The sequence below is a fragment of the Phytophthora parasitica genome (genome assembly GCF_000247585.1).
Source record: "Phytophthora parasitica INRA-310 unplaced genomic scaffold supercont2.22, whole genome shotgun sequence".
NCBI classification, from domain to species: domain Eukaryota; phylum Oomycota; class Peronosporomycetes; order Peronosporales; family Peronosporaceae; genus Phytophthora; species Phytophthora nicotianae.
This window is the reverse complement of record NW_008649008.1, coordinates 925783-940680: the sequence shown is the minus strand read 5'-3', so window position 1 is coordinate 940680 and position 14898 is coordinate 925783. Positions and strand designations below refer to the sequence as shown.

At 53.9% G+C, this 14898-nt stretch overlaps 3 protein-coding genes across 3 annotated transcripts; 2 read left to right on the top strand and 1 right to left on the bottom strand.

Moving 5' to 3' along the window:
* Positions 1-1735: 1735 nt before the first annotated feature.
* Positions 1736-2131, top strand: PPTG_10710 (hypothetical protein; the record flags this gene model as incomplete). The annotated part of the gene is made up of 1 exon (XM_008906114.1): positions 1736-2131. The coding sequence occupies one exon, from the start codon at positions 1736-1738 to the stop codon at positions 2129-2131; it is 396 nt and encodes a 131-aa protein (XP_008904362.1).
* Positions 2132-9545: 7414 nt separating this feature from the next.
* Positions 9546-10865, bottom strand: PPTG_10708 (hypothetical protein; the record flags this gene model as incomplete). The annotated part of the gene is made up of 2 exons (XM_008906113.1): positions 9546-10147; positions 10214-10865. 2 exons carry the CDS (start codon positions 10863-10865, stop codon positions 9546-9548), a joined length of 1254 nt encoding a protein of 417 aa, XP_008904361.1.
* A 177-nt stretch (positions 10866-11042) lies between these two features.
* On the top strand, positions 11043-12176 carry PPTG_10707 (hypothetical protein; the record flags this gene model as incomplete). Its single annotated transcript, XM_008906112.1, has 4 exons — positions 11043-11099; positions 11176-11251; positions 11324-11915; positions 11981-12176. 4 exons carry the CDS (start codon positions 11043-11045, stop codon positions 12174-12176), a joined length of 921 nt encoding a protein of 306 aa, XP_008904360.1.
* Between the last annotated feature and the right edge of the window lie 2722 nt (positions 12177-14898).

The following is a 14898-nucleotide window of genomic DNA, read 5'->3' as shown; positions in this document are numbered from 1 at the left end:
TGCGGTAACGCTTATCACAAACCAGACAATGGAGCTGCGAAACGTATTGAATTGGAGAAGGATTTTCTGTTTATTGTGGATGCAGAAACAGCGCCCGGTTGTCTTATCAGGCTGAGGACGAAGATAGGTATGCCAGCGTTATATTAGGCCCAACAGCTCATTCGCAAAATTGCATCGCTTCGCTAACCCGCCTTCACCACACCCTACTAATGGGCTGCCAGGAGCCAATAAACAAGTATCGCCCCCACACCAAAGCTGCATCCATGGAAACTTCTTCTACCATGACTCGTTACTTGATCTCCCCTCTATCTCGCTCTATTGGATCGATTCACTGGATACTGTACACACATGTATGGAGACAACTCTATATCGACTGTCACGGTCTACAGCTAGATGGAGGACTCGCTATTCTCGCGGATTGTATTCAGAAGGTCTGCTCACTACAGGGTCAACGGGCTACATCCTACAAGCAAGGGCAAGAGGAGCAGACGTCGGCGTTCCACGTCTAGAGTGGGACTGGAATGAAGGGAATGAGGAGGTACCTCGCTGTGGACCGCCACGTAGGAGAGATTTGTGGGAAGGTAAGCGATCTGGGTTCCGGCTGTGCCGCTGCCATTCATTGAGACGGTCCTGCACTATTGTCACGCCGACATATTTTCAGCGCAACTGGTGAAGACAAAGACGGCTGACATGGTGAGGCGGCACGCCTATTGGCACGGGTGGAAGTGAGACGTGATCGAGTTCGTGCGTGAGTGTTCTATCTGCGGTGGTGGCAAGGGTCATAGGCCTTGGAGAGCGGGGCTGATGCAACGGATGCCAGTTCAGGACTTGTCGGGCCCGTTCGCGTTGCTCGTGGTGGATGCTATCGGCCCCCTGGTCGTGACACCCCGAGGTAACAAGTATATCCTGGTGTTCGTGGACTATTTCACGCAATGGGTCGAGGCGTTCGCTGTCGCGTCGCTCGACACGATTTCCTTCGTGAACACCATTATAGAGGGCGTTATCTGCCGTCATGGCGTTCCGGAACGCCTACTGAGTGATAGAGGAGCCAACTTCACGTCGAATCTGGCCAGGTCGTTGTACGAAACGCTGGGGATTAAGAAGTTGTATGGGGCAGCGTACCACCCGCAGACGCAAGGTCTTGTGGAACGCTTTAATGGAACGCTGATGGGGATGTTACGGATGTTCGTGAACGAGACGCAGACTGACTGGGACGTGTATCTGCCGAGAGTCTTGTTCGCGTACCGGACGGCGTACCATGAAGCCTAGGTGATACTCCGTTCTTTAGCTTGTATGGGCGAGATCCGGTGCTACCTATCGATTTGGCGTTCCTGAATACTGGGAAGGAATGGAAGAGCAACGAGGTTGCAGTGTACAGGCGGAAATTGTACCACTCGGAAAGTGAGCTCAACGCGGGTGGAACCCGTCGCTCAGAACGCCGAGAAGGATAAGGGGAGTACCAAGGGGATGGATTCTACAGAACAATACGACCGTTTGTTTACCGATACAGAGCTGGATATGCTAGAACGCGGTGACGGTCCGGGGGTACAGAATGAACCCGAGGAGTACGACAAGGAACTGGAGGAAAGGTTGATCCCGGTGGACGAGGACAAGATTCTACAGCGTGCCAAGCGGAACGCCAAGGAGAACCGAACCCAGAGTCGAGGGTCGCGAGGCTCGAAGGGACGAAGAGGGGACGCTCGGGTCTGAACCTCTGTCTCCAAGAGCCAGAAGGATGGCCGAGTCGGTATTGGACACTCCCCGAGGCCGAGAGATGTTCAACCAGTTCCTCGCGCTGCTGGCACGACAACCAGCGCCGAGCGAAGAGCCGACTCCGGCGAGGATGACGACTGGTGAGACCGCGGACGCCACGATGTCGACCCCGAGAGCCTGGCAAGGAGACGCATTCTCCTTCGACGCGTTGAGGCCGTCGCTACCTCTTGCGAGCGAGACGCAAGGCGAGGTATCGACAGTAACGCCAGCCGGTGCGACGTTCGACACGAGAAGAACGACGAGGCACCCTTCTTCGACGCCAGCTTCGACGCCTGTGGGAATGCCGATGGCTGCGATCCCGTCATACGGTGGCGTGACCATTCAAGTACCGGGTACCAGCACGGCGCGGCACGCCTGAGTGCTCTTTACCCGCCGTTCCAGCCTCCGATAACGCCCACAGCTGGATGGAACTCTGGTGGAACGCTGCCAGCGTGGTCGGCAGCTCCCGCAGCTCAGGTGCCTGCGAGCATGGGAGGCCCTGGGATTGGTAGGAGCTTCAGTGGTCCAGGAGGAGGCTACCAGACGCATGCTACGAGTGAAAGGGCGGCGGCGTTTTGGCGTTCCTTCGAGAAGTGCACGCATGGTATGGACGTCCAGATGAGGTTGACGGCGTTCGAGCAGTGCCTTAAGGGCAAGATTGGTCAAGAGTGGTGGTACAACTCCAGGATCGATAGTTTCGAAGCTCTGAGGGTGCGGTTCCACAACCGGTTTATCTGCCAGACTCCTGCGCAGCTGTGGAGCCGACTCAAGGCTGCCAAGAGGAATCGTGGCGAGTCTGCCGAGGAGTGGGGCGACAGGATCTCGACGATGTGTGAAGCCTTGAACTACCACGAACCTCGTATGAGGTACGAGTTCTTCTTGGATGGCCTGCGGAACAAGCAGATGAAGGCGGTATTGAACGCGAGCATGGTCACGTCGATTCCTGAAGCGTGTGCGCTACTGCTGTACAAGAACCTGCATCTCCCTGTCGAGGAAGAAGACGAGTTCGCCGGCGAAGTCACGGGACAACCAAGTGCGAATGGAGCGGCTTCGACGGAGACCCAAGTGCTCCAGGAGCTACGTCAGATGAATCAGCTGATGAGGACGCAACAGGTAGGGCCAGGAACGACGAGGGGGCAAGTCAGCGCTGTGGCTCCTCCGACTTCTCTGCGCGACGGCGTTCCAGTTGTGAGCAGGAACGCCACGGGTTCGGCACTCGGACCTCTACGTACTCGTCTCGGACCAGACACGCGCACTACCGAGGGTGAAGTGGTCTGTGGTCGCTGCGGTCGTATCGGGTGTAGCCGCGAACTTGCCCAAGAGGACAAGGCCGTTGCAACAGATGCAGCGAACTGGGTCACTACTCTATGAAATGCAACAGGTCGAGGCCTCAAGGCAGTTATCGGAACGGGGAACGCCGAAGAATGGAGTGTTTCCTCTGCGGCGAAAAGGACCGCACGATGGCCAAGTGTCCTAGTCTCGAGAGACTGCGTGGTGCGGTGCGGAACGCGGCAGTGGGAACGCCAACCGGCGCGTCCCCCACAGTGAAGGGGGCAGGAGGAAGGGGAGGGAAGTGTCGCTCCTTCCTCTTGCCTGACTGGCGATACAGAGGGAGCTGAGGGCTCACCTAGAACTACTAGTGAGGTCAAGGTGGCTCTGGTGGAACGTGGGAAAATTATGATGGCGCTCGTGGCGTTCCTGTCGCGAGCGTAAGGACGGAAACTGTGGATATTGAATCTGGAAGGAATGACAAGGGCAGTCTAACGGAACGGACTGGCTCAGAACGAGACGAGGAGATTACGGGCTTTACGGAGAGGCCCAAACGATGAAGGGTGGGCACGGTGGATGCAACGGAACGCCACGACGTGACCCAAGACTGGGAAACAAGGACAACGGAACGTCCGTCCAAGACGGGTACAGGACGCCAGCAGAGGGGCAGCGGAACGCTCAGTGGCCGTGTCGAAGCTCCTGGGAGAAACAAGGACAACGGAACGTCCAAGACGGGTACAGAACGCCGACAGAGGAGCTACGGAACGCTCAGATGCCGCGTCGAAGCCCCAGGGGGAATTTGAGGGACGAGAGAAGACGGTGGAAGAGACCGTCTGCTCCGAGCGAAGCAAGGGTGCGCTGGAATCGACGCCAGAAGACGCCGCGGGAACCAGGGTTAATCAGTTCTCGGCGATCATAGGGAAAGTGAGCTCAACGCGGGTGGAACCCGTCGCTCAGAACGCCGAGAAGGATAAGGGGAGTACCAAGGGGGATGGATTCTACAGAACAATACGACCGTTTGTTTACCGATACAGAGCTGGATATGCTAGAACGCGGTGACGGTCCGGGGGTACAGAATGAACCCGAGGAGTACGACAAGGAACTGGAGGAAAGGTTGATCCCGGTGGATGAGGACAAGATTCTAAAGCGTGCCAAGCGGAACGCCAAGGAGCAGGAGGAGCCGACGCTCGCGGATATGAGCGCCGTGCTTGGGATACCAGAGGAAGTGCTGGAACGCACGCGGGAGGTCTCATCCGGAGACATGAGAACGCCAGAGTATTGGCTGGATTGGTGCGCCAACGCGTTGGAAACCCTCGACAGAAGCAAAGCGCGCGAACCGAGATTTCCGCGAGGTTGAGGAGTCCGAAGGAACGTCGCTACCTGTGGTAAACGCAGGGTCGGGCGACAAGGACGAGAGTAAGGGTACTGAGGTGCCTATGGGAGCCGAGGAAGGGCGCGAGTCCATGCGGAACGTGTGTGTAGGACTCGATGGGACTGACGCCTCGGTCTCTTGGAACCCCGAAAAGGGAGCTGGAACGTTGTCGTTCAGGTGGCGTTCCATAATCCGTAATCGAGTATACGAACTCCTCTAACGGGAATGGAACGAGGAAAAGAGTCCTCATCGAGGAGGCCCGAGAGCCTTAGAGAGCGATGGAGCTGAGGATGACGTTCCACCGTTACGGGACAAGGATGACAAAGATTTTCTGGACGAGGTGTTGCTACGCGAATACCTCGTTGAGGTGGGAGGAACGCGAAAAGTGGCGTTCCTGGATCGGGCTGTGAGTTGGGCACGTCACTATTTTGAGGTTGAATCTCGCGGTATAAGGGAAAAATTGCGCGAAAGGGCGAGAGACAATCTAGAAATAGTGGACCCGGGCGCGGCGACCGTCGCAGCGAAGCAACAGAAAAAAGGTGACCTTTCAGTTGCCGACCAAGAAAGAGGCGGCTGCAGTTGCCGAAGCGGTGCCCGAGGTTTATTGGGTGAGCATGGGGAGAGCCTCGAGGAGATCAAGAAGGCCCGGGCTGTGCGAAATGGACGCCGAGGATGACCAGGACGGCGACGACGACGTCGTGCCCCAGGGCCAGCGAGTCATCTGCAGCGTCGGGGGTATGCAGGCTCTATCGGACGGATATATCGACTGCTGTCCGTCAGACATGCTAGCAGACACGGGTGCCATAGCGAGTCTGGTCGACAGGAGGGTGCTGCGGAGGCTTGGGCGTGACTCGGAGCCACTCAGACCCTAAATTGGAACGCTAGATAGCGTATCGGGGCACGCCATCCGTGTCCGTGGAGTGATTGACCTTCCCTCGGAACGCTGGCGAAGACGCTTCATTTCGTCGTGACCGACCACTTGTTCGTGGACGCGATCCTTGGAACGGATTCGTTGAAGGCGTTCCGCGCTGTGATAGACCTCAAAGAGCAGTCGATGACGCTGAAGGGAACAGGGGACGTGATCCCCCTGGGCGTGGCGAGAGTGGAAGAGACGTATGCCGCCACGATATCGTCGTCAGTACGGCTGGAACCGGGTCGCCAAGCGCTAGTGCGGTCAAGTGTTCGAGGAGCCGTAAAAGACAAGTCGGTCGTGCTAGTCGAGGGCGCTCCAGGAGCGGATGATTTGCTCAGAGTCGCTCGGACGCTGTGCACGGTGACAGACGGAACGGTGCTGGTCGAGGTGTGCAATGCTTCTACAGAAGAGGTGGAAGTCGAGTCTGGAGCTTACCTACTGTCGTGCCAGAGTCGGCCTTCACTGCCGAGGCACCTGAGCGAGAGGGAACCCCGATGAACATCAATGCGGTATTAAGCGCCTTTAGTGGGAACGCCGAGACTCGGGTTGAGAGGGAAGAGGCTAAAATGACCGCAGTGATGAAGGACGGAGACGACGATGACTTTGAGGTGGACTTCCAAGACTGATCGTTGGGGGCGGAACAAATGAGATGCTTCGTGGAGATGCTGAAGGACATGCGAGATTTGTTCGTCGATACTTCCAAGAAGCCGGGAAGGACGGAACTTCTGAGGTTCAGTATTGACACTGGAGCGCATGCGCCGATTAAGCAGCCCCCGTACCGAGTTTCGAAGGCCGAACGAGACGTCATGGAGTCTGAGATTCAAGAATATCTGAACCTTGGTCTCATCAGGCCTTCAACGCGTCCGTGGGCGAGTCCTGTGCTCATGGTAAGGAAGCCTGACGGTGACATTCGATTTTGCATCGACTACAGGATGTTGAACGCCTTCACAGTGAAGGACAGCTACCCGATGCCGTTGATCAACGACATCTTGGACGTTCTGGGGAACGCCAAACTCTTCTCGACCATGGATATCGCCTCTGGATATTGGAACGTTCGAATGGACCCAGACAGCGTGGAGAAGACCGCGTTCACGAGCAAGTTTGGGTTATATAAATAGCTTGTCATGCCGTTTTGTTTGTGTAACGCAGTTCCAGCTTTTGAGCGGTTGATGGAGAATATTCTCGTTGATCTCAAGTGGCGGGTTTGTCTAGTCTACCTGGACGACTGCGTCGTCTTTAGTAACGATTTCCCTACTCATGTAGTGCGAGTACGCCAAGTCTTGGAACGCTTCAAGAAGGCCGGATTCAAACTGAAGATGAAGAAGTGTCACTGGGGACGCGATCAGGTGGCGTTCCTGGGCCACATTGTGATTCCTACAGGAATCCTGCCCAATTCCGAGAAAGCAAAGGCGGTGATGAATATCGAGAGACCGCATGACTTACACACAGTAAGGGCGTTCCTGGGATTGACTAGTTGCTTTCGGCGTTATATACCGGGCTTCGCAGCGATTGCAGCGCCTTTGGAACGCCTGAAGCAAAAAGGGGTAGAGTTTCTGTGGAATGACGACTGTGAGGTGGCGTTCCGACAGCTTCAACGAGCACTGGTGAAGCCCCCTATTCTCGTGTACCCTAATTTCAGGGAACGGTTCAAGCTCTACGTGGATGCGTCGCACTTGGCCGTAGGGACGTGTCTGATGCAGGAGGTCGATAAGCGGGATCGAGCCATCGCGTATGCTAGCAAGATGTTGGCGGGCTCCCAGCGGAACTGGATTTACAAGACGAGCGGAACAACGGAGATTGAATGTTGGGGAATCGTGTGGGCTACGCGTAAGTTTAGGTGCTACCTAGACCATGCCGAGTTCGACCTGTTTACGGATCATCAGTGCGCTCACGTGGATCTTTGGTGAGAATACAAGGACGTCGAACGCCAAGTTGGCACGGTGGGCTATGGAGCTGTCGCAGTTACGATTCAAGGTGCACTACCGGGCGGGAACGTCGATGGGTCATGTGGACGGCTTGTCGAGGCTGTACCATCGACCAGACGTCGGTGGAGTAGGCGCTATCCGGATGGCCGACCTCCTCAATGAAGAAGCGGAGGAAGCAGCCAATCTCGGAACGCCGAGTCCTGGAGTAACACGAACGCTGGAAGGGACGCCGGATCCCGGTGGAACGGCCATTAGGAACGCCGGAGAGGGTATCGTTCAGGTCGGGGAGCATCTCGAGACCACGGTTCCCGGCGACGGAACGCCGTGGAGTGAGGATGAGCCTCTCACGCAAGCGGAACAGGAAGACGAACTCCAGGGTGGGGCTCCTTTAATGCACCCGTCTCCTGTGGGCGTATTCGGGTTGGGTTTGTAGTAGAACAAGAACGTGTGCCATGGTTGAGAGCATTAAAGGCGTTCTTGCAAGACGGAGCGTTGACGCTCGATCCGCAATTAAGGGTCAGCGTGCTGAAGATGTCACCCCACTACGTGATGAGGAACGGAGTCCTGATGAGGTTCGTACACCTGGGAGCATGTGCTGGTCCAGCGAGGACGATCTGGGTTCCGGCTGTGCCGCTGCCATTCATTGAGACGGTCCTGCACTATTGTCACGCCGACATATTTTCAGCGCAACTGGTGAAGACAAAGACGGCTGACATGGTGAGGCGGCACGCCTATTGGCACGGGTGGAAGTGAGACGTGATCGAGTTCGTGCGTGAGTGTTCTATATGCGGTGGTGGCAAGGGTCATAGGCCTTGAAGAGCGGGGCTGATGCAACGGATGCCAGTTCAGACCTTGTCGGGCCCGCTCGCGTTGCTCGTGGTGGATGCTATCGGCCCCCTGGTCGTGACACCCCGAGGTAACAAGTATATCCTGGTGTTCGTGGACTATTTCACGCAATGGGTCGAGGCGTTCGCTGTCGCGTCGCTCGACACGATTTCCTTCGTGAACACCATAATAGAATTTGTTATCTGCCGTCATGGCGTTCTGGAACGCCTACTGAGTCATAGAGGAGCCAACTTCACGTCGAATCTGGCCAGGTCGTTGTATGAGACGCTGGGGATTAAGAAGTTGTATGGGGCAGCGTACCACTCGCAGACGCAAGGTCTCGTGGAAGGCTTTAATGGAACGCTGATGGGGATGTTACGGATGTTCGTGAACGAGACGCAGACTGACTGGGACGTGTATCTGCTGAGAGTCTAGTTCGCCTACCAGACGGCGTACCTTGAGGGTCTAGGTGATACTCCATTCTTTAGTTTGTATGGGCGAGATCCGGTGCTACCTATCGATTTGGCGTTCCTGAATACTGGGAAGGAATGGGAGAGAAACGACGTTGCAGTGTACTGGAGGAAATTGTACCACTCGTTGAGGGACTTGCGGAGGCTGGTAGAGAGAAAACTGCTCAAGGCCCAAGACGGGCATGAAAGGCGACTGGACAAGCAAGTAAAGGTGTCATGTGCAGACAGAGAGGCCGTCTGGGTGTATCAGTATTTCAGAGCTCGAGTTGGGGAACGCAGGACGAAGAAGTTGGCGTTCTCCTGGCATGGCCCATACCGTGTTGTCGGCCAGGTCGGGGAGAACGCCTACAAGATCGCGATACCGGCTCACCCGAACAAGATCGTTACGGTAAACGTGAAACGCTTGAAGCGCTTTTAGGGTCGCTGGAGTCGACCATACGCGGACAAAGTACCGAGCGATGTCAGAGAAGACGACTCTGAGGAAGGAACGGGTCCCCTGGAGATGAATGACCTACCGCCTACTAGCTTCGTGGAACGCCTATCAATCGGTGGGGAAGAAACTGCCTTCTCAGGAGTGTCGTCGCCTATTGTGGACATTGTGGCTAAAAGAGTCGAGAAGTTTGAACTACAGTACCTAGAACTAACGGCTACGTACGAGACGTTCCGGCTGGCTCGAGCGGCGCTAGCGCCTGAGTTTGGAACGCTGTTCAGAGCATTTGAGGACGCGGATCGCAAGAAGAGAGGTGTGCCGGAGTTACGTCGGAACGCCCGGTTGGTGGATTCCAACGCGGACTTGGATGACGCGGAAATGATGTTCTAGCCGGCACGGGGCCAGCTGGAACAGGTGCAGCTTGATGGCTACGCCGAGGAGCGTGTTGGGGACTTGTGAGTTCCAGGACACGGGATTGCATTTATATTGTGTATATTGGGATGACTTCATGTCGTATCCCTGCGGAGTACTTTCGGAGTTGATGATTTTGGGGACGCGGTGGGACTTGCCTCAGTGGAACGGTGACGGGCTAATCAGTAAGGGCGGATGGGAGAGGTGGGAACGAAACGCGCCTTCGGCGTGCCAAAGGGACGACTTCATCGACTTCGCCACCATTATCTTCTCCGTCAGCGTCGTTCTCGTCAGCGTCCTCGTCATCGCCTTGGGCCGGCGTGCCAGTACCTGTGCTGGAGGATGCGGCTTGAACATCGTCTTCCGCGTCCTCCAAGTCAGCCAAGTCTTCGCGGTCGCGTTCCTTCTGAGTTGGAGGGTCAACGGAGGGGAGTTCGTAAGTCCGATCGGCCATTTGGGCCATAACGTCGAGTTGACGTTGCTTGACGCTGTTGTAGCTGATGAGCGTAATCCAAGGTTTGGCGTTCTGGTTGATAATCCACGACATCTTGAGCTTGGTTTCCGACGTGAGATCCTGCCGGATGCGTGCAAGGGCAGTCATGGAGAGACGGTTCTTCGCGGTGGCCTTGGGATTCAGGGCTTCGGTGAACCCGAGGAAGGAGAGCACTTGCGGGGATCCATAGGCGTCTACCTTTGCTGGATTGAGGGCGTTCTCGAGCGTGGCCTCGTATCTGGCCTGATACTTATCGTGGATGACGGCGAGATCCTCGGGGAAGGGTCCTTGAGGCTATCGACCAACGCGTGGAGATTTGCCGGGCTGGCCTTCAGGCTAGAACATTTCAGGACGCTTCTCCAGCTTCTCGAGGAACGCGTAGAAGCCCCACGTCTCGATACAAAGGATCGTAAAGGACAGACGAGCGTAAGAGGCCCGCATTCTCAGCTTGCGGCGATTGGACTGAGCCGAGGTTGTTTCGAGAGGCGCGTGGAACGCCCACTCCCAGAAAGTGCATCGGTGAGTCATCCAGAACCACCAGTGAGATCGATGAATATCCCGATTTTCAGCTGGGTCGTACCAAAGAGGTCGACCCGACCATGGGTACGCCAGGCGCCAGGGAATCTTGCCGGCTTCTTCAGCCTTGTGAAGGACTATAGCGATGGCGGTTCGCACGACCCGAGGAGCGTTGGGATTCACCTCTAGCAGCTTGGCATAGTCATACGAGGGAAGCGTCGAGGCGGTCAACTTCTGGGTAGAGCGTGGATTCTTAGCGGACGACTTGGTGACAGTGTCGCCAGCGCTAGCCTTCCGTTTAGATGTCTTCTTAGAGGACGTCGCGGGTTTCTTGGCCGAAGACTTTGTGGATGGCACGACCGGGAGTGCTGGACTTGGAACGCCGGGCGCGGCTGGCAGAACCACGACCGGACCCTGAAGGCTGACACTCGACTTGCCTTGAAGAATGTCTTCGACGAGTTGATCGAGGTGTTGGAGACCCGTGGACATGCCGTTAACCCCGAGATGCGTGCGCAGCTCGTCCCAGTGTTGTCGCTTAAGGGCGTCAGCGTCGTCGGAGGAAGGGCCATGTTCGGTCAATAGCCGCGTTGAGGAAAGTGCGGAACCGCTTCAACTTGGCAGCGGTGAAATTGGTCGTCATGGCAGAGGCGCTCGCTGCTTAGGTCGATGGAAAATTGGGAACTGAAGGATCCCATGTCGGAGGAGATTAGTGGCTGCCGTTGGGTATGCCAGGTGGACGCCAGCTGCGAAGGGACGTTGAAGTGGAACGCGATGAAGGGAATTGACCCTGGGCGAGTAGGCGCCAGGTGGGACATCTGCCCTGGCTGTGGACGACGGTTGGCGGTCCACTTCGGGAGCTGGCAGACGATGGAAAGGTGGCTAACGTGGGCCGGCGCTGCAGAGCTAAGGGAGGTAACAGGAACAACGAACCACTGGGCACTCGTTAGCAGCGCTGTCGCGGGCTCATAGTGTGGGTGGTGACCACCCGCTGAGGAACGTCTCGTGGGCGTTCCTGGACAGCGTCGTTGACAGCGGAAGAGCAGTCTACTTCTTCGCGTACACCTGTGGCGATATATACCTGGAAGCAGCGCGGAACGCTAATGCTTTAGCACTACCTCCTCTCGAGTATGCGTGCGCTCTAGTCTCGTTGGCGTTCCTGATTCCTATTGCTGTGCTGCAAGATTATGAGTCGCGATTTGGGATAACGGGAAGGCTGTGCTTGAGGTGGTGCGAGGTGTTCCACCACTCCTGCTGTTTGTTCGCTCCAGACGCGGTCCAGCTACTCTGGGTGTCTACATGCAGATACGCCCGAGCAACAGGGGAAGCTACGGTGGCAGTGATCGAAAGGACGGGCGATTTCGTGATGGGTGTTTACTTGGCGGTCACGCTACTATTGTCTCTGCTGGTGTATTTACCACGATTGGTTTATGAGAGCGTGGAAGCCGTGCTGGGAGGGCCGATCGGCGTAGTTGCTATAGCAATGGGCTGCATTATTACTGGGCGTGTCGTCCCTGTAAGACGCCAGGACTGGGGTCGAACGTAAAGCAAGGATGGGATGGACTCGCCGGGAGCATAGGGCGCCGCGAAGAAAGGGAACGCGCTAGTTTGGAGCGTCTACGCGGAGTGCAAGTGAAAGGAACGCCTACGGAGGCTCAAGCTGCGAGCGTAACGTCGGATGGAACGCCGACGGGTGGCATTCTCGAAGTGGCGGCTGATAAGACCGTGCGGCCGTCGTCGGGCGAAGGGCTCGGCGAGGGCGCCGAGGGTCGGTCGGGGAGAACTGTCACGGTCTACAGCTAGATGGATGACTCGCTATTCTCGCGGATTGTATTCAGAAGGTCTGCTCACTACAGGGTCAACGGGCTACATCCTACAAGCAAGGGCAAGAGGAGCAGATGTCGGCGTTCCACGTCTAGAGTGGGACTGGAATGAAGGGAATGAGGAGGTACCTCGCTGTGGACCGCCACGTAGGAGAGATTTGTGGGAAGGTAAGGATCTTCTAGGTCGTAGGGGGACCGTAGGGAGAGGCTCAGTCGTGTTTTTCCTTCTTAAGAGAGAAGTACTCAGAAAATATCAAGTTACATTTGAAATTATTGCGCTAGTTCTCGTTCCTACGTCGGCCTGCTAGATACACGACCTCGACACTAAGGAGGAAGACCGCGACACGACCGAATAATGCTATTTTTGGTTGGTTCCAGTTTTCCTGTTCCCATTATATCGAGTACGTATGCACAACCTGGCGCTGTTTCTGCATCCACAATAAACAGAAAATCCTTCTCCAATTCAATACGTTTCGCAGCTCCATTGTCTGGTTTGTGATAAGCGTTACCGCATCCATAAGTACGACATTACAACAGGTAATTTGGCAACTCTGCACTTAAAGCGACCCTAAATAAGCACACCAAAAAGTTCTGACTCCTCTCGAGGACGGGTGTCATGAGCCTTGACATCTTCAAAATGAATTCGGCGGCAGGATATCTATCGGCCAAGCCCCACCCTTGAAAACCCAGAGAGAGTTTTAACAGGAGCTAATTGAGACAAAGGTTGGGCAAGTGTGGAAGCTCTGTACATGCTTCATAAATGGAACAAATCGTTTCGGCTTTGTTGAGATTTTAGGATTCACCCCACACCATTTTCGACCGAAGGTTTTCGTAACCACTCCGCTCTTTTTTCTTGGTCATTTTGACAAAGACGGGACAAAACAAAAGTCATCAAGGATGGTGTAATAGTGTCGTTGTATCGCGAGTTTTCACCTACAATGAATTCGACGTTCTCTATTATTATTAAAATTTAAAAGTTTTAATAACGTAGAAATCATCGAGGTGGCCCCAAGTTGCCATGAGTCAAACGCTATTACTGTGAACGCAATCATGGTTAGCCACTGCGTTCAATACAAGGAGCAGCAAACGCGGACGTGCGTGGAGGTTGCACAGATACAGTTCAACTTGAGTCGTTTCATCGTATATCCCGGTCTACCATATGTAAAGAAAACTGCACCATTTCCTGTTCAAATTGAGAACTCCTCCATTTAAACGAGAGAAATTTCAATGTGACGGGATCTTCATCTAGTTGACGTTGTTGTATTATATGGTCTGTTCTTGCCTTTTTGCCAGACAAAAGTTCTTTTATTATGTCTCGTATTAAAAGTTTACCAATACAGTATCACTGTTGGACGTTGTTTTAATGAATATCTCTCTGGATCAGGATCATGTAGTACCATTGCGCTCGCTCTCCGGGGTTTAGGGGTACGCTAGATATCAATTTATGCAGTGCTTGAGCGGACGGAGTAACCTAATCCATTACGTCCGTCCACAACAAGAGAAGGGATGATTTGCAATCAATTCTGATATAAAATTGTTAGAATATAGTACGAGAAATAGTACGAGAAACATGATTGGTACCATTTACGAGACCACAAATAGAGATCGATCAGTCGTTTATGTTGGCTCTACCATCCAGCAAGTCAATGACAGATGGTCGACTCATAAAAGCGACTACAAGAGATGGCTTGAGGGAGAGAGCAACAACAATTGCTCAATATTTCACTTTTTTAAGCAATATGGCATTGAAAGTTTCGATATTGAGGCAATAGAAGAGTATGAGGTGAAATCAGCAGATGAGCTGCGCCAATTCGAGCAGCTTGTTAGTGATAAGACTAATTGCGTGAATAAAAAAGAGCATCGACCGGGTTGGATCGATCGAACTATGACAAACTCTACTATGAAAAATATCGAGATGTGATCAATGAAAAGATCAACTGTGAGTGCGGTGGTAGATACACTCGCAAGAATCGATACGTTCATGTTAAGACAATGCGGCATCGCGAGTGGCAATCAACTCAATGAGTTACTTCATTTTTTTTTTGAGTTCCGAAGTTCCTAAACATGATTGATCTGAGCCAGTTCTCCCAAGTTCCACAAAAAAACGCAGAACTGTCTCTATATCTTCTTTCTCTTCTATAATTTATATATATATAAAAGTATAGGAATTCCACCAACGGATGATGTCAATGTAACCACAGCCCTTCTAGTTATTAAAATTTGGTTCCGAAAATTTTGGAACCCGGTTTCCCACAATTCATCAAAATAATTGCAATTCACTATTAAATTGAAGCACCACAGCAGCTCTAGTAAGTACGACATCATTTTGGAACCGGTTCGGAACGCGGTTTTAGAACCTCGGAACTCAACATAAAACCTCAACTGAGGTTATTTTGAAATTATTCTCAGTCACAGAAGCAAGCGACAAGATAGCAACACCCGACTTAACCCTTTGAAACCGGCAGCCTGTATGATACAGGTTAAAAAAAAAGCTTAACCTGTATTATACAGGTTAAGCTTTTTTGACTTGGAGTTTGTATGGACCATAACAAAAACAAGACAACTAGGGATGGGTTTGTTCACCATCCTTTGGAAAAGTGGGACTCCCTCGTACAGGCGCGTGCAATCGGGACAAGCGCGTGCAGTATTAGATACCAGAGGTATGGTGCAGGTTCAAAAAAAAAGCTTTTTTGACTTGGAGT